Raw genomic sequence first — 24,494 nt, 5'->3', positions numbered from 1 at the left:
CACTCCCCCAAATGTGGACTAGCCATTTCTGGGCCACCAGGTAAGTGCCTCCCCCTCCCTGCTTTCTCTGTCGTGCCCCAGCATCCGCGTCCACTGTGGCCCAGCCCGTGCGGCAGGGCCCCCAGGACAGCGGCATCCCTGGGGGGAGGGGAGCCAGAGCTGCCCTCGTGCCCTTCTCCCCCAGGCTTCTCCAAAGGCAGCGTCCTCCGAGCAGGCACCCACCCTCCCCCAGCCTCGGGCTCGGGCCCTAGCCGGCCACGAAACAGCTTTCCATCTGAACGCAAGTGCTTTGTTTTGTTTCTGTTTGTTTCTTACCCCACTGCTTGTTGGTTTTCGGTCCATCTCAGTAACATCCATCACCTCCTAGTGCGTGTGTGTGCGTAAGTGTGTGTGCGTGTGTGCGCGCACGCGTGCAGTGTGTCTGTCTCTGTGTATTGTCTCCTGGTGGCCGTGAGGCTTGCTGTGCAAATGCTGTTCTCTCGCGACCCAACCAGCCTCTGGTCCCTACATCCATCCGGGCCCCGCCCAGGCTCCTGGAGGGTGGATGTGACTTCAGGAACCTCCGGCTCTAACTAGGGTCCATACATTCGAGGGTGTAAGCCCAAAGCCCTGGTGGGAAGCAAATGTATGGCAAGGGGAGTGCCAGAGGAGACCTGCAGGAAGAGGGGCTAGGGAGGGATGTCTGTGAGTGCTGTGATGGAGAAGGCAGGGTGGAGAAGGACTGAGGAAAAGATGCTAAGGATTACCAGAAGGGAACTACAGAGGCTGGCAAGCTGTCAGAGACGACTGTCCACATTAATCAAAGGCGCTGTCATCTCTGCCATCCGGAGTATGTTGAGTCTATTATGCATAAAGAATTTTTTCCTTTTATGTCCTTGTTATCACCATTTGTCTTAAATTGGGCCTTGTTGGTATGGGTAAGGTTCAACGTGAAATAGTCTTCTGCTTTTTTTTCTGGAAGAAAATGCCCTACATTGTTTTGTGTTCTCAGTGATGGTAATTACCAAAGCGAAGGCTTGTCTGCGATCTTGCAGAGAGAGGATGGACATGAATGACGATGAATGTGTGAAGGAAGGAGGGTGGGGTGTGTGCACGTGGCGGGTCAGGAGATGACCTTGTGTGACAGTGACCTGTGGATTCATGATTCTTCCTGGGCTCTGCCCAGGCAGCGATTGGTGGGGGGATGGGGAAGGATGGATGCTGAATCTGACCAAAGACAATTTCTCATCCTTCTTCCTCTGATCACATGTCTTAAAGGGAGTTTAGTGAATCACAGGCTTGCATAGTTGATTGGCATCTCAGGCTGCAGAATTTGAGTAAAGCTTTCACCTCCTGCCCATCCAGTTCACAGAAGTGACAGCCCTTCTCCTGATCACAACTCACGAGTAGCCTTAGAGAGACCAGCAAACTGAAAAGACGGTGTTTGTAAACTTTGAAGGTCTGGTCCATACCTTCTAGAGGGCGGTATGGCCAAACTGGGTGCAAGGTCAGGGAGCGATGATCGTGTTTCTGCAGGCCCTTTCCTGAAGCTGCACTGGGCCTGGAGGACTGGGGAGCCAGATTCCAGTATGTTGTGATTCCCCTGTTGTAGGGAACTGCTTGCTGTTCTCAGATTCTAGTTGGTGGGGCTTGATGACTTTTCTGGAGGGGGAAGCATACTCTTTCATGGATGGCTGTGTCGTAATTTACAGTAACCAAGGTAGGGCTGTGCTGAGACCCTTCTGTTTTCTATGGAAGACATGTATGATGACCACCTGAATACAGGGTTATACCTTTACTGAGCCCCCAAGGCTTCCCAGTTAGATGGTTTCAGTGCTTTGCTCTGGTGGCTGGAAATAGTGTTTAAAACCTGAACGACAACACATGGCTACGTAATTAATAATCACATTTCATAGGTGGGTTTCACTGAGTCTTTAAATTGAAAGTTGAAGTGATGCTGAAGCTACATGTATATGTCATGGGTTAAAAGATTCTGTTACATTGTATCACTATAATGTTTTTCTCCTGGACATTTTTTTCATTTTGTTGTTTATAGAAAGTTTCATTTCCTTGTTGAAATTAAGATATTTCCGGTTAGATGCCAATATCAACACATTTCCACATGGTTCCATTGGGGGTTGAGGCTGTGACTATAATTTATGTTGAGTACCCAGCCTAGTAAATTACGTTGTATTTGTAATCTTGACAGATACATTCTGAAAATGCATATGATTCTGCAACAAACATTAAAAAAAGAAAATTTTTGTCTCCACGAAGGATAGTTCTAATTGCATTTTTGGCTTCCTCTACTCTAGAAAGGGCTTGAAATGTGATTTGTCACTCTACATTTAATTAGCACGACGAGGCCACTTCCTTTCTGCGCTGCGGAAGTATTATGTGATGATGTGGCAGTTAGGGAGGTGGGGTCAGATGGCAATGGAGGAGAAAAGGATCAACCGTGTTGCTAGGATGAGTACCAAATCCTCAGGGAAGCTCCCCAAGGTGGGCACGGCCTGTCGAGACGCGGGATGAGTTGCTCTTTCCCGTGCTGGGGGTGCCGGAAGGCTGACAGCCCAATTGCTAATGAAAAGTGGAGCGCGGGCGTCGGGGTAAGCACAGGAGTGAAGACATAGGCAGCGTGCTTGTGCTACGTAGGGTGCAGTCTGTCTGAGCGGGATCAGAGCTGGACCACGTTCTCTGCACCCCACCCCCGCAATGGGTTGGTTTCAGAGGGCATACGGATGCACTATGGTTGTCAACCCTGCGGGCTCCATCTGCTCTCCCTCTGTGCAGACCAACTGCAGGGCCCCTTCTACATGAAGGGGGGTGGCTTGAGGAGCTCCTGGATCTACGTTTGGGTAGGAGCTCAGCACCCGGTGTCCTCTGGCCTCTGTGGTCTGAATGAGTGTGCCGTTTCCATCTGTCCATCCATCTTCATCATTAAAGCCAGCCTTCTCTTCAGCCCCTCTCCAGAGGGAATCAGAGAGAAGCTGCATCAGGCTTTTTTTTTCCCCTCGCTCATCCCCTATGTGCCATACTCACTTTAGTTTGAGTCAGCCTTTGCTCTTCCTCCATCGTTGCTGCATCCCAGTGACCTGCAAACTCCCGCAAGGACCAAGTAAATAAAGGAACACAGCTCTGCAGCCATGAAAACTGTGTCCCCTTCCCAGCAAAGAGTAATGCCTCATCAGACCTTCCAGATGAGGACCACAAGATTCAGACACAAATTAGTCCAGTATCTCATGGATTAGAAAAAGAAAAAATCCTAGAGTGGGGCAAGTTTTGTTCATTTCTTTTTCTTTCCACGTTCAGGGATTTCCTTTATGCAAAAGAGACTCTGGTGGAATCTGAGGGGAGACTGTTCCCCACTCATCCCAGATGGGAGCCTGCCCATCTTCAGGACAGGAAGACTTGAGAGGGATAGAATTTTTTTTTTTTTCTTACCTGTTTGGAAGTTGGGTTTAAGGAGGAGACCATCATTTCCAGCTTGTTAAGAATTAGGTGGTTAGGTTTCATGATGTGAAAGCCTGAGCCCCAGCCAGCAGGTGGTGGTGTAGGTGGCCCAGTGGAAATGTGGGTGGTGGACCGGAATCAGATGACTCCCTGATGTGGCCTCCTCGGAAAGGCTTGGGCATTAATATAGAGGAAGATGGGATACTCCACAGACATTGAACCTGTAGAGTATCCCACACCTGTTATCTAGTCACCTTATTCTAAAAATTAGCAAGATTTTTTGTCTTTTTTTAAAAAGCATGATTCCATCTAAAGCCATAAAAAGGCTTTTTTTTTTTTTTTTTTTTAAATCTAAGAGAAGAACAGATGCTAACAGATGAGATTTCACTGGCTGATTCATTTGTTTCAGATGCTTGAACGGATGCTTTAGAATTTTCTGCCTGAGCTACAGCACCAAGCTCGTTAGTCGGAAGGCGTTTATGGCTAAGGCCTTGAAAGGGAAAAGTCTCAAGTGGGCTTATTTCTACTGAAACAGCATTTCGGGAGAAATGCAGGAGAAAGCAAACCCAAGGCCCCAGAGAGACCCCTTCCAAGCAAAGCACTCCTCCGGAAGGTGGAAGCAGGGCCGTGGCTCAACTGCGGAGCCGTGGCCTCCTGTCGCAGATGCTGCTCGCGGTGGCTCCTTTTCATGAAAGGGAACGAGCAAGGCTTAACAGTTTTCCCTTCCAAGCAGAGACTCAGAGAAAGGGAAAGAGTGAGAGAGAGCAAAGGAGGGGGCGGCCGCCCCACAGAGAAATGAAATGAACACAACTTCCTGATGCTGGCCAGTAAAAAAATAAAAAATAAAAAATTAATAAAAAGATTAAGCAGACCTGCCTAAGGTGGGCAGCTGACTCCATTCCAAAGTCCTGCATCCCTAGTTTGCCCGAACTACCAAAGACTGGCAGGTCCCTTGGCGCTGGGCTGACAAAGTTCCTTTTATCTATGCCAGTCCGTCATGACCTCCTGACCATCCAGCTCCGCTCTCTGCAGTGACCAGTGCAGGATGCAGGGAGACATGGGCAGGACGGGAAGCTCAGACACCCCCATTTAAACTAACACACACACCTGCATGCCCAAACCAACCCAGGTGACACCTCAGGTTCCATCTTAACGCGTCCGCGGGAAATACCACCACACCCAAACCTCATCTGACATTGTCCGTCTTTAATTCAAAGCCAGTCTGGGGATGCCTCTTTGGAAGCAGTGTGGTCCAGTTTCAAGGACACTGGGAGTCAGGGAACCTGGGTCCTAGTCCCAGTTCCAGCATTCACTTGCTGTGTGACCTTTGGCAAGACACTTAACCTCTCTGTGCCTCAGTTTCCCCATCTGTAAAATGGGGGTAATAATGTCGACCTACCTCACAGGGCTGTTGTGAGGAATAGCTAAGTGATTGTAAAGCACTTTGAACGTATAATTGCTTATTATTAAGACTACAACAATAATAATATCATATGCCTGTTTACTACCAGAACTTTAAGAAATTCTTGTTTTTCTTTGACCTCTTTTCTGTTCTGTACTGTAGTGATGCATTGAGAAAGAGAATTCTCCCCTTTTTGAGATATCTAGGAAGTGCATAAAGATGCAAGCAGAAGTACCTCTTCAGGTTGTTTTCTCACATCTTACAAAGAGTAGGTTTTTGCCCGAGAAGTTGCTTCGAGGTGGGGAGGTCCCGTCTGAAATTCTCAGCCAATTCCAAGCAGTGGTTGAGGAGTCAGTACACCCAAGGCTGAGCTCAAGATACCCAGAGGAGCCAATTTAAGTTTTAAAGTCAGTATTCAAAAGTAACCTTAGTGCAAAACCTTGACGTTCTTGAAGTGTCTAGAGAAGAAAAGGATTACACACCCTGGTCTGTGCAGGCTGGAGACTGCGTGCATGTGTGCGTGCGTGCAGGCCGTGGACGGCTCCAGGACGTGCGGAAGCCCGGCTCCTGGCTGTGCTCATCCAACATCAGGCGGGCGGGGGAGCCGCGTCGCCAGCGGGAAGAGCAATGCGAGCGGGAGTCCCCCAGGCCTGTCCTGTGCGTGACTGAGAGGGTCCCTCCCAACCTTGAGGTCTGCTCCCGTGATTTCTTCTGTGCTGTGACCTTTGCCCTTTGGCCCCAGGGGCTCATGATACCAAGTGGTCTGACCCGCCTGGACTTAAGTGGACTCCCCAGTCCCTCTAGGAAAACAGGCCTGGCCCCCGATGCTGTTCCCACGTGTGCAGACTGTCATAAGTCTGAGAGCTCTTGGTGGGTTTTCTGGACCTCACAGCAGAGTCCATGGGGCCAGAGAACAGTGTTGAGCTCGTCACACAGCACCGCGGGTAGTGATGAGGGTGTGGGGGTGACCCCTGTGGAGATGCTGAGGCACATCTGTACCTGCTGGTTGACAGCTGTGGCATCTAGCATCTAAAGTCTCCTCGCCCCCTACTAGCAGCCCAGCCCCACTCCAAACCCTACTGTGATTCAGTAACTAAAGGGCTCATGCCTGGTGTAGTGGGGACCTCTGGGACCCTATGCTGGTCTGAAGGCCCACGTCTGCTCTGAATGAGTAGTGCCCAGGATGTACCAGTTATTAAGTATTTGGTGTATCATCCCTGAACAAAGAAGCTGGTCAGCCCCGTGGACACAAGTGAGGAGTTTATCCTCCATCAGAAACAATCTCTCTGTCCCTGACCTACTCCGATGTCAAGTTTATTAAACACTGAGGGGGACGTATGTGCCCACCCCCCTCCCCCGTCTGTGTCACCTTGTCTCAGAGGCCTGGAGTGACCAACTGTCTTCTAGACCTGAGTCTCTAGACACCAAAACCTCAGCAGGACAGCCCGAAGCAATTCACGTGGCTGGTGTCTCCACAGTCCTTCCAAATAAGTAAAAACTGGAAAAGAGTAACTTTCTAGGTGCGATTTAGGAGATGGTTTAAATGAATGAGACAGTCTTGCCCCACGTGGGCCTGGCTGTGTGCTGAGCGGTGGCCCTGGTGGTGGCTGGTAGCCGAGGCCGGTTCGTGAAGGACAGGCAGAAATCGCAGGGGTCGCCTCCCACCTCAGCTCGGAAGGGAAACAAGGCTTCCCTGAAACCTGGTTTACAGTCAGACTGCAGACCCCTCTGTCCTTTTCCCTAAAACCTTAGCAGAAGAGTATAGCTTTAAATGTAGAAAAGTTGTAAGAGACGTGTCAAATTTAATATGTCAGATTGACGGACTCACTCAGCAAACTCGGTGCCCAACCCCAGAATCCATGGTGCTAAAACTCTTAAGCTCCTGGATGGAAAACATGATGCGGGCCAGAATCCATCGTAGGGAAGCAGATGTAGGATTGGGCCTCAGACTCTTCTTCAGTAGCTTATTGGATGGTGTGACCTAATTAAAAACTCAACTGAGCCGCAGGATTATTGGGTCCTGGATTCTCTACTCTTAAAGGTGGGAGAGCTTTCCTTTCTGTGAATAGTTATTATTATTTTCAAAAGCCTTTGAGATGACAGAATTACTGAAAATAAGGAAATTATGTCTTCACAAAATATGGAAAATAAGGAAAATATGACATTATGTCATCACGAAAGGTCTTCATTACTGAGGCATGTTGTTGACTACCACTCACCTGGTAGCCCTCTTTAGCCCAAATGTGTCACAGTTCAGTTATCCACAGGCAGGAGCTTGCCAGCACTCACGGTTCCTTGGTTGGGGAGGTACCTGCGTGAATTCGTTCTCCGGGGCACACCGTAGCCCTGAGAGCGGTGGCTGTTTGAGGTGACGGGAGGCACATCATTCTAAGGCACAGTGAAGGCAACCCGTGCCAAAGGCTAACTCAGAGAAGCCGCGAGAAGGACGTTTCTCCCAAAAGTAGAGAAGGGTGGGGGGAATTGCAGGAATCCTGGAGGAGGAAGAGCCCAGCGCCAGGAAAAGATGCTGTTGCCTGTCTGAGGGTGGGTTATCAGCAGTTAAACTCTTTGGTCTCAGGAACCTTTTATGCTCTTAAGAAGTATTGAGGACGCTTCTGTATCAATATTTACTACATTAGGAATTAAAACAGAGATTTTTAAAACACAGAATATGCAAGCACAAAGATGCCGGAGAGATGAGATCCCCAAGGGTCACGCAGCCTTTGAAAAACCCCACTGTGCTCTTGGGAGAGGGTGAGAGTGTACAAGGCTGAGAGCCTCGTTGTCTTATTATGCAAAACTCAGTGACCTCGTGGACCCCTGAAGGTGTCTTAGGGGGTCCCAGGGTCCTTGGGCCACACTTTGAGAACTGCTGCTCTGGGGGATTGAGCCCACATCCACCCTACAGGGAAAGGGTGCTGGAACCTTTTTCTGATCTCCTGCTCCTACCTGAACCACTCCCTGCCTCCCTGGCCCATCCCCAGTCCCAGTCCACTCACTTAGACACGGAGCTGCCTGGGCGCCCAGTGTCCGGCCACATTCAGACTGAGAATTGTACCCCACATGCCGTGTCTCACTGCCTATGCTGATCTGGAGGAACAATGGTCTGAATTAGTGTGTGAGAGAGAAGCGTCTGTACGGATCTTAGCTCCTCAGAGTGGCACAGCAGAGACGAGGATGTGTGCTGAGCATAGGACCAGTTTTCGTGATATCAGGTGATCGTCTGTCATTGCCAGGATCCAGGAGTGCTGCTGAGTTAGTTGAAAGACGATTCACCTTGATTGAGCTGCAGCTACAGTCACGTGGGGTCACAGTCATGAGTGAGCGCATGATGGAGACTTGATCCCAGCACTCTTCCCCGTAGACCCAACATGGTGAGGCCAACGTGGCGATTGGAGCCGCAGGCCTGGGCATCAAGATTCCTAGCTGAGCCTTCGCTAGTGTGGGCAGGTCACTTAACCAAGTGGGAATAATCTTGCCCCACCCCCTGCCCTCCCTCCCGGAATGTAGTGGGATAAAGTATGTGATATGGCAGTGACAGAGATGCTAGCAGAACAAAAGTCTCGATTTGTGAGTTCTGCTGAGCCCACATTTTAAATAATACTCTTTCTGTTATCAGGAAACTGGCAAGCATGTCTCCAATTCTGGTGTTAAAGCTACAACCAAGAGTCAAGGTGGAACTAAAACAGATAGCTCTGTCAGATCATTTTCAGGGAGATGTCATAGATCACTTTAGTCCCTTTTTTTAAGTTTCCTTTATCTTTCAAAGTGAAGGTAACAAACTCCTCATTGTACACAGCTGAGTGCCACCCCCAGGGTAACTTACATGGTAACGTTACAGCTGACTTTGCAGCGAGGGGCGGAATCACTGTGTGTGACTCATGGCAGTGCCGTGCTCGTGATTCTAACCCTTCATGTTTATATGTAACTCACGGACTGTTCATAACGGACACAAAGGCCACAGCATCACATTTTCCCTGGTGGAGAGCCGTGACAAAAGAAGGGGTGTGTCTGTGTGTGCATGTGGGGATGTGGGGGAGGTGGGGGATGGCTTGTAAATGAGCAGGTGTGTTCTGTGAGAATGTAACCTCCAGTTCTTTCTGCTGAAGGAGCTAGTCTAAAATATCCCTTCTGATTGGGTAGGGGCAGAATCCTGCTAAAGCGTTAACCGGAACTCGCCTTTAACGAGGTGACCGAGCAGGGCCAGCCCTGGCCGAGCGAGACCTGCCTGTGAGAGAGACGGGGCTCTGCTCTTTGGCTGGAGCCTGAAAGCCTGGCACTCACACCCGAAGATGAATGGCCTGCCCCAGTCCCGACTGGAGACTCACATCTCTTATCTGCACTGTTACAGTGTAGGTTCAGGAGGGGTTCCTGGGCGTCTCTACCTACGTGCTGAGAGCTGCCAAACAACCGGTGTGAGTGATGGCGCTAGCTTAGGGAGACAGGCAGTGAAAGCATTTCAGATGCACCAGGTAGGAAACACTTAACCCTGAATGTGGGCAAGAGAAAGGGAGGTAAATGAATGTTCCTATTTGAGGTTAAAACCATACTTTTATGCCATTGCTTCAGAAATAGAGAGATTTTATAGTTTCGGGGGGTTTTTTTGTGAGTTAATCATTCCCTAGAGTAAAATTCCAATTAAATGGTGTCTAAAATTTAAAGCAGCAGTCTACGGGCAAAGCGCCAACGTTTCTTTTTTTTAACAGAAATATTTATGAGCCCATCTAGCATTTAAAAATCAACCAGAAACTAGGCTTGATTCTGTTTAATATTTTATATGATTGGACATCTTAAATCAATAATGTTTATATTTTATAGCGATTCTGTGTTTATTCAAAACCATAATTCTACTGTGATGTTAATGGAATGACTTTATATGGCTTTAATTGTGTTGGTTTAAATGCTAATGACCACATTTCAAATTAAAATAGTATTTTGCTGATAGAGGTAGATACAGATATGACATATGGAAGAACAGATCATTTTACTGACTGTAAAGTGTTTATTTCAAGACAAAAATGTTCTTTTTTTTTAGGGCTGTGAAAAAAACTAATTTTTTCAAGGGTTTAAGATAGATTTCTGCACTTTGGGAACTGGAACTTGTGCCTATGGAGTCTCGGGGGCAGCCTAAGCTACCTTTCAGCTTGATACGTGTGCTAGAAAACTTTTCATTGTCATGTTTTGTGATATGTAATAAATTCAGGGTGCTGTGCTTAAGCGTCGTTTCAGTTCAAGGTTGGGAACATCTGTTTCCCTCATTCCCAACCCTGGCAGACACCCCTACCCCTGGTAGTACCTCCCCCCCTCTCTTTGCGCCTGTCCTTCCTCAGATCCCCTGTGAAAGAGTCAAGTCAGTCCCTGACGCTTAGAAGGTGTGTGTCTTCCTGTGTGGAGCAAGCAAAATATAATCTTGATTTCTGAGCCTCTGCTTTCCTGTCTGGGAAGAGTGATGCTTTCTCTCCTCCTTGGATGTCTCTTTAACAAATATGTTGTCCTTTTTTGTCTTTGGAAGTGGCCTCTTGGGCCAGCTCTCAATTTTCTCCATGGTTTATGTTGCAAACAAATTCTCTGTCCTGTGTCTGTTCACTTCTCTCTCCTAATCTTGTGTATCATTGAAGACATGCTGGAGACTGTTTTTGTTTTTATTATGCAATTATGTCATATGTGTATTTCAGTGACATGTCAACCCGTCAACAGAGGATGATGTTAAAAATTATCCAAATAAATAGTTTTCTATTTCTTCTAATCAGACCTAGTCCAGTCAGTTGAATGACAGTGAATAGAATTATCTGTTGTTATGTAAACAGAGTGTTCCTGGCCCACACTGCCTTGGGACGTGGATGAAGGTACATAATTTCCCTGGGGGTGTTGCCTCGGTGCATTGCCACCTGTGTGTGTTTTGTGGCAATGGCAGTGGGTGTCTCAAACCCCATCTCTTGTTTGGGAGCCTCAGCTACATAACAGCTCTTTCTTGCCAGTGATCCAAAATCAGATGGTGAAAACCTGGTGTCGTTTCTCTTGCCTTGATAATCGTGCCCTAGAAAGCACTGCCTGGATGAATTGCAGGCTGTTCAGGACTGCTGGGCTCCACCTTGCTGCCTAGGGCTGCAGCTTTCACCCACTCGGCATTCGAGTTGCCTTCTTGGTGTTTCCCTGAGAATGGTGTGCATCTGCCTCTAAGGCAGATGATCTCCCAGGCTCAGGTGTGCTGGAAGTGGGGGTCCTGAGAGAAGAAAAGAGTGAGAGCGTGTGTGTGTGTGTGTGTGTGTGTGTGTGTGTGTGTGTGTGTCCACGTGTGTGCACGTGTGAGTGCGTGCGTCTTGTGCCTGTGATCAGAGGGACAGGTGAGTGAGGGCCAGCCTCACTGACCACACCATGAACTATTCTGGGTTTGACCCTGGGACACGTGTGTCCTTCCCCTGCGAGACCACAGCATCCTTAGCTCGGAACCTTAAAGCTTTGACTCCAGGCAGCTTTTTTTTACCACCACAATTCATAAAATGGAAAGGTCTGCTGCTCCTATATTCAAAGAATGGTTCAAACCAGACCCAGCCTGGTGGGCCTTCTTGAAAAGGATCCGCTCATAGGCTGAGGGCTATTACGAACGAGACCGTTTTCACAAGAGCCTCTTGGGCAGTTCCACACAACTTTCTGTTCTAAATGAATGTCACCACCACTGGCGTCTGCGGAAGACTGGTCTGGGCGTCCCCGCACTCGCGGGCTCAGCCCTGCCTGATCTGACGAGACTGCAGCCACCATCCCCTCCGAGCCCCCCACCCCCTCCACTGTCAGGTGTGTCTCAAGCATGGTCGCCATGCTTTGTCTGTGTCCTGTACCACCCACTGCTGGCTTGTGGAGGAAGGACAGGGAAGTGGTCCCCTCCTCTGCAGACTGCCGTCACACAGAGGAGTATTAGCTGCAGATGGAGACCTGCACAGCCAGGGCCTCAGACGTTCTCCACGCCTTTAGTGGCTGCTGAGGTGCAGACAGACGGCCGGCAGGTGAGGGGGTGCCACCCGGTGCAGGATGAGTGACCTTAAACCAGGGGGACAGGGAGGAAATGCTTCTTTCAGATGCCAGTCTTTTTATGGCAAACGACAGAGTATCTATCTGTACTCTATTAGCATGCCCTTTTTCTTCAAATTGTTGGTCAAAACATCATAATTTTCTCAGAGCTAACAACCACCCCTTCCCCATAGACAGTGCATAAGCATCTCGAATATTTCTCTAATGAAATTGGGTACAATGGGAGGGCTTCTCCCAGGCCCTGTCCCAGTGGAACCCAGGGCCCAGGGTGAGAAAGTTAGGCCGTGAGGCTCTCGGGGAAATCCAGAATGTCTGTGAGGGGCCTGAAGAGGTCACCTGGTGGGTCTTGCACCGCCTCCAGAGGCCGGAGCAAGACCCAGCCTTTGGCGAGTTCTCAGCCTGGGCGTAGCCTGCAGGCCAGAGTGCCAGCAGATGGCCCCGGAGGCTGGCCCTGCACAGCGGCCCAGCTCTGTGCACGTCTGTCCATTGTGTTGTGGTCCTGAGTGTGCTGGTGGCTGCCGTGTGTTGTGTGCCTCCCTCCCTTGTTCCCATGGCTTTGAAGCGGAACCAGCGGCCCAGCTGGCTGCTTGGCCTGCCTGCCCTCTGACACCTGCACTAGGCTTCCTCATCCTGGACACAGCCAGTGAGTCCTTGCCACCCTCCCTGTGGAACAGCTGGGCCATGCTCCTGACCCCATCTGGGGCTCTGGGAGATGTCGCTCTGCAGGCCATCCTTCTGTGGACTGTCCTTTAGACATGGGCCTGGGCTCTTGGCCACGGCAGACCCTAGTACTGGTAACCAGACACTGTTCCCTGCGAGTGGGAGTATTTGAAAAGGAGGTCACTGGCCTCAAGCATCCCAGCCCAGGACCGTCTTGAACTCCTGACCACACCCTACGTCCCCGAGGCTGCAGGGACACCGTCAGTAACACTGAAACGAGCGGTCATTTCCCTGGACTGTCCTTTGGAGAAACCTTCCCCTCCCACAACTGACTCAGGCAGGAGCAAAGCCAGGACCCAGACTGGGCCCAGGCCGCCTGTGTTGTCTAACCTGCTTTGCCATTTTCATTGATCTAGGCGGGATTAAGGACACTGCACGACATTGGGCCAGAAATCCGGCGTGCGATCTCATGTGATTTGCAAGATGATGAGCCGGAGGAAACAAAACGCGAAGAAGAAGAAGATGTGTTCAAAGTAATTATTCCACGCCTAGCTACACACTGGGCACTTGGAAATAGCGGGGCAGGAGTCCAGTTGGGGCAGTTAAGAATCCGCAAGAGAGCCTGGAGAATGCGCACCAGCCCCAGGGCCTAGAGGGGCTTGCGGACCGTGCCCTCCCCCCAGCAGCCCCTCCCCCTTCACCAGCACCCCTTCTAGGGCCAGGCCTGCTCCTTCCCTGAGCTTGCTCCTCTGCCCCACACCGGCCACTTCGGAGGAGCTTGGTCACAACCACTGGCCGATGTGGACGAGCATCCTGGGTCCTTCTAGCAGCTGCCGGCCCTCCCTACCCGCTTCCTCCCCGGGCTGGCTCTTTGATCTGCCAGCCAGCCCTCCGCTTCCCAGTCCCTGGCCCAGAGACCTGCCTGCTGCCCAACCTCAGCCACTGGGGCTGCCCTGCTGGGTGAAAGTCAGCTCGTCTTGGAGCAACCAGAAGAGCGCACTCGAGTGACAGCCGAGCGCTTGCTCCCCAGCTCAGGAATCGGTAACCTTCCTCATTTCAGGGGGACCAGCTGCCACACACAGTCACCCTGATCACTGAGACACTCAGATTGTTTTACAGGGATCCTACGGAGCTTACCTAAAGTTTGTTTTTCATGTAGAAAAAAATTACCTAACATAGCTAGCCTGCATCAAATACTTGTTAAATTACCTGGTGTTGTCTCCCATTATTTTGCAGAGAAATGGTGCCCTGCTTGGAAACCATGTCAATCATGTTAATAGTGATAGGAGAGATTCCCTTCAGCAGACCAATACCACCCACCGTCCCCTGCATGTCCAAAGGCCTTCAATTCCACCTGCAAGTGATACTGAGAAACCGCTGTTTCCTCCAGCAGGAAATTCGGTGTGTCATAACCATCATAACCATAATTCCATAGGAAAGCAAGTTCCCAGCTCAACAAATGCCAATCTCAATAATGCCAATATGTCCAAAGCTGCCCCTGGAAAGCGGCCCAGCATTGGGAACCTTGAGCATGTATCTGAAAATGGGCATCATTCCTTCCACAAGCATGGCCGTGAGCCTCAAAGAAGGTCCAGTATTAAAAGGTAACGTTTAAAATGTGTACGCACTTGGTAATGTAGTGTCGGCCCAAGGCGGGTCTTTCTCCCCCGTCTCGTCTCTGGCAACGGCGGGAGATTCCCTGTGGGCATTTACATGAGTACCTGTGAGTGTCTCCAGGTCGCAGCTTCTTCAGGCACGGGCCACATGATGAACCCAAAGGATAAAGGGCCACCCGCCACCCTGCATCCTGTGCTGCGGGCTGCCGCTTAATGCAGCAGCAGCTGCAAACTCTGCCTTCCCCAACTGCACCGTATACTCAAGGACAGGGACGGGCAAGTGTTTTCTGTAAAGGGCCAGAGAGGAAATATTTTAGGGTTGGAACATCATACAGTCTCTATTGTAGCGGATCACCTCTGCTATCGTAGCAAGAAGGCAGCCACACATAATACGTAGACCTGTGGGTGCAGTTGTGTCCCAGTAAACCTTGATTTGTGGACACTGAAATGCGAACTTCCTATAGTCATGTGCGATTGAATGTTTTTCTTCCTTTGATTTTGCTTCAATCTTTGAAAAGTATAAAAGCTGTTTGTAGCTTGTGGGCCATATGAAAACAGGTGACAGCCTGTATTCGGCCCGGGAACCACAGTTTGCTGACCCCTGCTCTAGGACGTAGCTTGGTAGATCTGCTTCTTAAATTTCGCTGGATATATTTAACTTTTATCTTCTCCCTCCCTCCCACGTTATGCCTTTCCTGGATAGAACCCGCTATTATGAAACTTACATTAGGTATGTGCTCATTGCCTGTGTTCACGTGTTAAATACTGTGTGTTCTGAGTGTGACCGGATGGCCTCTCTGAATGCTGAGAGGTGACAAAGCCCTGGGAGCCACCTCGCCTGCGCAGGGTGTTACAGCCCAGCTGTGGACGCAGAGCTCTCAGATTCATGTCTGCGTAGACGGTGTTACCATCTAGGGACCTGCGTTCACATGCAGCTTGCCCACAGCTATCGTCCCGCAGGCCTCCCCGTGGTGCTGGGAGAGCCCCTGGGCCTGTGGAGCTGGGGAGTCGTGCTGCTCTCTGGGGTCAAGCCTCTTGTGAGGGCTTTTAAAAGCGTGGCACCCCTCCCCCCCCACCTCCTGAAGCCCAGGGGCCAGGCCTCCTCCTTTGTCTCCTGGGCAGCCCTCTACCCACGTGCACTGCACCCTGCTCCCTGTTTGTTGAACCCAGTTGACTCGTGGGTGGGGCGGTCACCGTGTTGGGGACAGGGGGGACGGATCTCCTGGTTCCGTGATCTCACGTTAGAAGTCACTTGAGCTGGAGGAGGGCGGGAGAGAATGAAGAGCTTGGAGGAAGCACAGTCCTGTCTTTAGAGAGTGGTGATGCCACAGAGCCTGGCCGGCTTTCCTGAGGGCTGAGGCCAGGGCAGCTGGGTTTCGGGGGAGACATCAGGACAGTGCTGGGGCAGGGCCGTCTTTGAAAACCTGGACAGCATTGTCCGGGAGAGGCTCTCTCCCCTGGGACACTGGGCTCAAAACTCGTGTCACCTTTTCTGGGTCGGATGCCGTGCGACGTTGGCACCCTCTTGGCTCCGGGCTCCGGAGTCACCTTGGGCCGGGGTCGTGAGGCGCAGGGATCCAAGCAGGTGGGCTGGGAGCCCCTCACTGCAGGTCGCTAGGTCCATTTTCTTGCTCTGTTGCCAAACTACATCTGCTTTTTTGGTTCTCAGGCCTCTGGGGGTAGTGGTGTGGCACGAGCAGCGTCAAGGCACTGAGAGACAAATCCCTTCCTGGTGTGTACACACGCACACGCACACGCCAGAGGCAGGAACAGGCCAGCCCTGCTTGAGGCAGGAGCCCCAGAGAGATGCCAGAGCACGTCAGGCGGGCGCTGTCTGCCACCCGCCCAGCCGCTCAGGCCCTCCTCTCCCACCTGCAGGTCTGACTCAGGAGACGAGCAGTTCCCAACTATTTGCCGGGAAGACCCGGAGATACACAGCTACTTCAGGGACCCCCGCTGCTTGGGGGAGCAGGAGTACTTCAGCGGCGAGGAGAGCTACGAGGACGACAGCTCGCCCACTGGGAGCAGGTGAGGACTCTGTGTCCCGGGCTGACACCCGCCCGCTCACGAAGCCACAGCCGCCTGCCGCGGCCCTCGGGACTCTCCTGGGAAGCAAAGCAGGAGCACAGTCTCCAGGCCACGCGAGAAGTCGGGGCAGGAGAAGTAGGGCTGGAGAGGGCAGAGTGGGGGCTGTTTTTTCAGGCCTGTATACTTATTTCCACCAGGGCCCCACCCAGGAGGCATCAGGAAAGGCTCTAGAAATGAGAGCCTCTGCTGAACGCTGAGCACCCTGGGCTGGGGGCTCTGTCCACGTAGCGGCTCCTCGGCCCATCGCTTGGGTTGGTCTTAATGTACAGCACCTGCTTCCCGCTCCCATCAGGCGGTCTCTCCTGGAGGTGCGGGGACCCGGGGTCACAGTGGCATCACTCAGCAGATGTGCCTGTCCAGGCTTCTGTCCTGAAGAAGGCACGTATGAGGTTCACGTGGGCACTTTGCTTTAGGACGTGTAGCAGGCGGTGCGGGGGGACAGAGGCCACCTACCACCCTCTTCTCTGTAAACTGCATCCCACTGTGACCGGTGGCCCGTTGAAGCGGCTGTGGTTCTGTGGGGAGGTCACTTCTGGCACCTGCGACGTGGCTACACATCGGCCTCGTATCTGAGGCCGGCCACAGGCAGACCCTCCCTCACCCTGCTCTGCACTACATTCTTCCGTAGGCCCCCCCGGATGCCTGACTTCCAGAGCCACGGGTTCTGAGCCAGCTGCATCCGGAGTTTCCTGCCTCAGGGCCTTTGCTCAAACCGTGACCACCCCTTGGATGCCCTCCCGCCACCTGTGCTGGCCTCACCCCACCCGCCCTTCAAGGGCCTGCGCCTCCCTCCCCTGGCCGGAATTGAAACGCCCCTCCCCACGCCCAGCACTCGCAGAGCCCACCCTGAGGCCCTCTCTTCCAGTGCGCACCTTCGCCAGCCTGTGTTAGGATGCCGTGCGTGTGAGGTATGTGCTGAGCGCCTTGAGGGTGGGGACGGCGCTTCACGCACCTTCCTGTCCCAGGAGCGCCGCCAGCACCTGGCCGAGCGCAGAGCCTTGGGAGAGGCTTCTGCGGGAAGAAGTGAGTGGGTGACGGTCAAGCTGGCAGGGCACCTGCAGTCCCCGTGTGAGCGGGTCCGAGGCTGCCCCAGGGAGGGAGAACACCAGCCCCTCACTCGTCACAGGTGTGCCACCCTGAACCTTCCTGTAGCGGCCCTTGCCCTCCATCTACAATCTTCCGTCGAGCTGAGGGCTGCCTTGTTCTCAGCTAGTCCTCCTGTGTCCAAGGAGGTGGGGGGAGGACTGTGGATGTGGGCGTGTTCATTGGGCTCTCACGTGTCCCTTGCTCTCTCCCCTGGCCTTTTTGACCACCAGGCAAAGCTACGGCTGTGGCTCCTGTAACCGACAGCCAGGCAGCAGCTTGGACTTCGAGCGGCCTCGGGGCTGCCCTCCCCCGCAGAGCGCCTCCGAGGACGATGAGCCGCCCGTGTGCTATGATTCCCGGAGGTCTCCCAGGAGACGCCTGCTGCCTCCCACGCCGCCATGTGAGGCCAGATTTTTTGTTGGGGAGCAAGGCTCGCGGGGAAGCAGTGTTTCTCTCCCCCTGCCCAGCCTGGGGGTGGTGACAGACGTCGTCCTACCGTGTCGGGGGCCTCCAGTTCTCAAGACCAGCCCCCTCGTTGGAGATGCTGCTGGCTTTCCTTTCTTTCTCATCCTTGTGACACGTGGTAGGGCTTGAACCGCTTCTGTGCTGAGAACAGAGAGGGGACGCGTGGGGCCCCACAGCGGCACAGTCTGTAGCACCTGATGAGGGGTTTTCTGTGCACGCCATCATTGCCTTTGAGCTTGGGATCTGTCCTGACAGGCAGGCGGGACGTGCACTGTGGTGTTGATAGGCCCACTCCCCGGATGGGGCGGTGAACCCTCAGAGGGCGGAGGATGGGCCCACGCGCAGGGTGGACTTGAGCCCACGCCTCTTACCAAGGCCCACGCCTCTGAGGAGTACCTGGGGGATTGGTATCCATCCTTCCTCCTCTGCCAACTCTCTGCCCTCCTCTTTCCCATCTTTGCCTTGGTCTGCTGATACTCTGCTCGTGGCGTAGGTTGTGGCCTTCGTGGTGACCTCTAGGGTAGGCGCTCCCATGCTGGGGCCAGGGAATCCTGTCCTGCAGAGAGGGGGCAGAGGCTGGCTGCTGCCTGACCTGGTTTTCATGTGAAGGTGGTATCACGGGTGCCACCAGGAGATCTGGGTCACCCTCAGTGAGGAACTTGAGCGGGGGGAGGAGACACAGCAGTGGCCCCTGCCAGCTCCTGGCTGGGTAGTTTGATTTTGGACATGTGGACATTTTGATGCTGGTTAAAGAATATCCATTTCTGGTATTTCTGAGGAATAGGACTCTACACAGTAACCAAAAATAACCAAGACACGGCGGCTCTGAGCCTGCCACCTACATGCACAGTAACAGGTGCAGCTGGGTGGTGTCCAGGGCCTGTCTCTCTCCAGCTGTCACAGCCCTGCTGGGGAGTGTGATCAGACCCATTTCCATGGTTAATATTTCATTTCACAGCCCCGAACACAGGCTGCTAAACAGAGCAGTTCTGGTCTCCATCAGTGCTGGGTGACACACACGCAGGCGAGGCCGGGTGGAGGCCCCGGGCCCTGTGAGTTCCACTGCCCTCCTGTGACCTCCCTTTCTCCCTTTGGTGGCCACGATGGTCTCCACCATTCACAGGCGCCACCTCTGTGAATCAGGGACCCTGAGCGGGCAAGAGTGGTGCCCTCTTTATTTGTAAGGGTGAATACATTAAATGCATTTTATTTGCTTTGCTGCCCATCCATTCAGACCTCGGGCAGGGAGACCACAGACGTCCTGTGTTCTCAGCTACAACGGGATTACTTCCTCCATTAGAGATGGTTTTGCAGAGCAAATGAGATGATGGACATATGCGGACCCAGTTTCAAACTGAAAGCGCCACCTGAATGACAGCGGCGGGAGTTTCCCTTTCCTGGGATCCTCTGGTCCCACCATCTCATCCTAGGAGGGTCTTAGAGGTGGTACTGACTGGAGAGGCCCGTCCTCCTCTTAGAACACTTAAATCCGGCACCGCGTGGCGTGTGGAGGACAGACTGTCTGATGCGGATGGCGGGTGTCTGTGTGTCACGTAGGCAACTGGATGAGGAGGCCGAGTGGGCCCCACGGTGTGCCCTGGGCCTGCGAGATTAACTGTCTGGTCCCTCCCTGTTGGGCAGTGTACGGCAGGGACTCGATGTGGTCTCCGTGCACTTTGGGAGCCAGGCCCCCACAGAACGGGCTCTGCGGCTTCCTGTGCAGTCCCAGGATCCGGGGGGCCTCCCCAGCCTGGTCCCTGCACTTTCCCAGTACGGCAATCAGGGGTGTGTGGAGTTTTGCTAGGGTGTGAGAAATGCCCCATGCGTTTAGAAAGCAGAGTTCAACAAAGGAATGCTGAAGTGACTCAGCACTGCCTTGCAGGCCACCAGTAAGGCTGCTGAGGCAGCTCCGCAGGGGCACCACCCATGAAGGGAGCTGTCCTGGGGAGGCCTCTGGTCTGTGCTCGGGGGCCCAGGATTCAGACGGATCGCCCCGTGAAGCCACGCGTTCTGGATCATCTTGTCATCACTCAACCTGTTTATAAGTCTCTATTCAGAGTGGCTGTTAACGGGACAACCAACCACATGCTTTAAAGTTCAAAGTGTCCTCTCTTGTTTGTTCTGTCTTCAGGGCTAGGGAAGCTGGGTCTCTCCCCACAAAAGGATCTGCTTTTTACCTGGTTGAGCTATTAGGGCAGCTAGCAAACGGAAGTGTAAAACACAACACGGGAGCACCAGCAGGGTGCCCCCAGAGACGCTCAGGATGTCTGGAAGGTGAGAACAGGGCAGTCAGCAAGCGTCTCTGGGATTCTAGAATGATGTCGTGCACTTGACCTCAAATGCTGTGTCTCTACCATGTGCAGGGCCGGGGCCTAGAGTCAGCACAGCCACCCTCTGGCTGCCTCTGGCTGCACCCCCTGAGAGCAGGTGTGGCAGGGATGAGAAGTCAACTTGCTCTTTTGAAAACATCCCTTAGTTGGGCTGCTGCTTCATCCCTCGCAAAGTTCCGAGACGCCTCCCCCCACAATGGCTCACGCTTTTTCTTGGATGCCTTGCTTGCTTCCTCGTGGGCTCCCCGCTGAACGTCCAGGGGGGCTGCCCTGACCCCGGAGCCCCGGGTGCCTGACAGCTGGTTCCACAATGTCATGGTGTGCTTTGACTTCTCAGCCCACCGGAGATCCTCCTTCAACTTCGAGTGCCTGCGCCGGCAGAGCAGCCAGGAGGAGGTCCCGCCGTCCCCCGCCTTCCCCCACCGCACGGCCCTGCCTCTGCACCTGATGCAGCAACAGGTGAGCTGGCCCACCTGGCCCTGCCCCCAGGGCGGACGGGCACTCCCTCCCTCCCGGCTGCCAGCGCCAGAGGGGAGGGGGACCCGTCACATACACTCGGGTTCAGACCTGTAACAACCCCTCCAAGTAGAAACTGTCATGAGTGCTGTTCGACCATTGAATCACAGAGGGAAGGTGACATCCCTGAGCGCGCACAGGAGGGGAGTGGCCGAGTGGGCATCTGAGTCCCAGGCTGCCGGCTTCCAGAGCCGAGCTCTCAGCCTAGGTGGATACACGCTTCCCCAGCACTGAAGCCAGGGCTTGGGACAAGCCATGCCACAGGGGGTGGCGGCTGCTTGACGGACCCTGAGCAGTCAGTGCTGCCCTGTGCTCTGAGAGGTTGTCCCGTCGTTTATGGAGCCCTCTGAGGGCCGGGCCCCGGGGTCATCAGGGTGGGTGAGCCTTCTGCCTGCTAGGGGGGTGTGGTTCAGGGAGACGGACCTGTCAGTGAGGGTGGCTGGATAGGAGGGACCCCAGGGCCTGGAGGGCATGCGGGGTTTTACCTCCAGGACAAGAGTATGGTATTTTTTCTTCCTGAAAAGAGCACATCAGAGATGCTGTCCTCTTGTGTCCGTGTGTGTCTGGGGCAGGTGGGAGCACACGTGGTACGTTGTGCTCCTTACCCTGAGTGTCCATTTCAGAGTTTCTGTTCAGGTCTGCCAACCTTTCCCCTTTCTGCCTTCCTTTAATTAATTAATTAATTTGGCTGCGTCAGGTCGTAGTTGCGACAAGCGGGATCTTAGTTGTGGCATGTGAGATCTAGTTCCCCGACGAGGGATTGAACCTGGGCTCCCTGCATTGGGAGAGCAGTCTTAACCTGGACCACCAGGGAAGTCCTCTGCCTTTCATTTTAATATTTTTGTGCCTTGCTTTGTCACGGACGGAGGACAAACCGTGAGAGAGCCCAGGCCATCACATGCCACACACCATGTAGGCATGGAGGTCTATGTGGGCTTGTGCGTGACCGTGCCTGGCGCCTACTGCCCTGCCCTGCCTCCCTTGGGCGGTCCTGGCTTCCGATTTGGCCACAGGTCTGTAGTGTTCAAAAACCTGGCCTCACTGTCCCCCTCTGCGGAGTGGGATACCAGGGCAGACCTGCCATGGTGCCGCTGCAGGTGAAAGAAGCAGACCTGTACCGAGTGCTTCCGAGCAGAGTGCTGGCCGAGGGGTGAGCTGCCCTAAAGAGAACCAGCCTGTTTCCCTACGAGCACTGGGTGCCGTCGGCTTGCCCTGAATGCACTTCCCTAGTCAAACCCGGGATGACCTGGGTGGCGTGTTCATATCCCACAGCTTATACATCTTCCCTGTTTCTTCATGCTTCTAAGCAATTTCACGAATAACTGATTCCTACCTGGGAACAGTCACAGGAAATATATTATGCATTTGGGGGAAAAGAAAACACAGTCTGCTAGAAAGCCAAGTTTTTACAGCCAGTTCATTGAATTAGTGTGTTGTGTCCTTTTGAAGCCCCTGTACAACAGCGCCTCCAGCCTGGTCTGTTTTGAGGGGCCCGAGGCTAGGACTTCTGAGGACCTCTGGTCTCCCCACTTCCTCTTTCTCCTCAGATCATGGCAGTCGCTGGCCTAGATTCCAGTAAAGCCCAGAAGTACTCGCCGAGCCATTCAACCCGGTCGTGGGCCACCCCTCCGGCGACCCCATCGTACCGGGACTGGACACCATGCTACACCCCGCTGATCCAGGTCGAGCGGTCGGAGGCCCCAGACCAGGTCAACGGCAGCCTACCGTCCCTGCACCGCAGCTCGTGGTACACGGATGAGCCCGGCATCTCCTATCGGACGTTCACACCAGCCAGCCTGACCGTCCCCAGCAGCTTCCACAACAAAAACAGCGACAAGCAGAGGAGCGCGGACAGCTTGGTGGAGGCAGTGAGTGTGGCCGCGGAGTCTGCACGGGAGGGCGGAACTGAACCTCGTGCAGCAGCAGCAGGCGCTGGTTCTGAGGGCGGGTGGGCTTTGGGGCCAGGATGCCTGGCTTCTGAACCTGGACACCACCCACTTCTTAGCAGCAAGGATGGCACTTAAAGCATGAATATAAAAACAGCACCCCTGCCGGGTCTCACACTTAGGACTGTGTGTGCTGTTCCTGCAAATTAGGCTAGTTTACACGGGAACATTTGTCTCCGGTGGGTTTCACTCTTGTTGGGCCATGTGCAGTGTTTGAGCTCCTTTAGGTTTTTCAGAGCCACTTACCTCCACGCTTAGTTACCCTGTATGGGGTCTAGCAGACATGACTGGCGGAGTCCCAAGAGCACATCCTGCAGTCAGTGCTTGAGGTGGTTTTTCTGTCCTGCATTCACGCCACTGCTCCTCTTTCCTGTACAGGTTCTGATATCCGAAGGCTTAGGACGGTACGCGAGGGACCCAAAATTTGTGTCGGCAACAAAACACGAACTTGCCGACGCCTGTGACCTAACCATCGATGAGATGGAGAGTGCAGCCAGCAACCTGCTGAACGGGAATGTGCGTCCCCGGGCCAACGGGGACGTGGGCCCCATCTCACACCGGCCGGACTACGAGCTCCAGGACTTCGGGCCCGGCTACAGCGACGAGGAGCCGGACCCTGGGAGGGATGAGGAGGACCTGGCAGGTGAAATGATCTGCATCACCACCCTGTAGCCTCCAGGGAGTGGCTGACTGGCTCTGGCCTCAGGTGCGGCGCCGGAGGGCCAGGGGAAAAGTGCCTCACAGTTAGGAAAATTTAGGCACTAGTGTGGAGTCCCTATTCAATTCGACTTTTGTACAAGTGATGTCATGCCTCAAGGAAGCCATAAACCTGGTAGGGGACAGCCGTGCCCAGCCCCCGCTGTGGGCAAGAGCAGTCCAGCCCTCCTGGAGAGGACCCGCGAGGAGGTCGGACAAGCCCCGCCCGCCTGTCCGGAGCGCTGGCCTGCCGCCTGCAGGCAGGCGGGGGGCGGGAGTGGGGGGAGGCTTAAAGGTGATGGCGATCACCTCACCTGTGTCATTACCTCAGCCATCGGTCTAGCATATCAGACGTTCACTGGGCCCAGCATATCCATTTTTAAACCCTTTCCCCCCAAAACACACTGCTTCCTGATTCTTGTTCAGCTGTTCTGAGATACAGTGTGTAAGTCAGGACCCACCTACCAGCCGTCATCCTGAGAGGGGAGCAGGACCCTGTAAACGGGGTTTTCTGTGACGTGACGCCAGTTTACAGGAGAGAGCATCACTCCGACGGTCGGTTTCTGACTGTCAGGCTAAGGGCAACTGTAAACTGGAATACTAATGCACTCGCAACCAGGTAAACTTAGATATGCTAGTTTGTTTAAAAATTATAGATTTACTGTATATGACTTGTAATATACTATAATTTGTATTTGTAAAGAGATGGTCTATATTTTGTAATTATTGTACCGTATTTGAAATGCAGCAATATCCATGGGTCCTAATAATTGTAGCTCCCCACTGAAGTCTAGAAACTATTAGTGTTTTTACTTGGGCTATACAGAAGTAGAAGAAATAGAGCCAATTCTCATTTATTCAGTGAAAATCTTTTGGGGGTAAAATTTTAAGTTCAAAAGAACTTGACACTACAGAGATTTTTCTAAAATATTTTGAGTCACTATAAATCTATCTTTACACAAGACATACCAGATGACTATTTGCAGTCTTTTCTTTGGGCAAGGGTTCTATGATTTGATATTGTACCTTTCGATTCACCATGGGTTGCAGCTGTCTTCTGTCTTACTTTAATAACCCTCCGATGAGTTCACTGCGGAGTAGGTTGAGCTGGTTACTCTGACCCTGTGGCATTCATAGTTCTGGTTTTTCTCAGTTGCCCCCACAGGACATTCTGGCATTTCTGGTGCAGAAATAATCGCACAGGTGAATGAAATCTCTCTGCTGTTGTCCC

At 53.0% G+C, this 24,494-nt stretch overlaps 1 protein-coding gene across 6 annotated transcripts in view; it reads left to right on the top strand.

Annotated features, from left to right (window-relative positions):
• Positions 1 to 24,112, top strand: part of CACNA1D (calcium voltage-gated channel subunit alpha1 D) — a 309,818-nt gene extending 285,706 nt beyond the window's left edge. For 5 of the 6 annotated variants that reach the window (XM_057705786.1, XM_057705785.1, XM_057705783.1 and 2 more), the window contains 7 exons: positions 12,937 to 13,053; positions 13,757 to 14,124; positions 16,015 to 16,164; positions 17,541 to 17,710; positions 20,443 to 20,564; positions 22,169 to 22,489; positions 22,946 to 24,112. In XM_057705786.1, coding sequence (XP_057561769.1) covers positions 12,937 to 13,053; positions 13,757 to 14,124; positions 16,015 to 16,164; positions 17,541 to 17,710; positions 20,443 to 20,564; positions 22,169 to 22,489; positions 22,946 to 23,239 — 1,542 coding nt within the window. In that variant the 3' untranslated portion in view covers positions 23,240 to 24,112. Of the gene's footprint in view, positions 1 to 12,936; positions 13,054 to 13,756; positions 14,125 to 16,014; positions 16,165 to 17,540; positions 17,711 to 20,442; positions 20,565 to 22,168; positions 22,490 to 22,945 lie in introns of those variants that run through there. The other variant, XM_057705784.1, reaches the window with a different exon arrangement.
• Positions 24,113 to 24,494: the final 382 nt, after the last annotated feature.

This window comes from Hippopotamus amphibius, chromosome 13, assembly GCF_030028045.1.
Source record: "Hippopotamus amphibius kiboko isolate mHipAmp2 chromosome 13, mHipAmp2.hap2, whole genome shotgun sequence".
NCBI classification, from domain to species: Eukaryota; Metazoa; Chordata; class Mammalia; order Artiodactyla; family Hippopotamidae; genus Hippopotamus; species Hippopotamus amphibius.
Note: the sequence above shows the minus strand (reverse complement) of the source record. Positions and strands in the feature narration are given on the sequence as shown.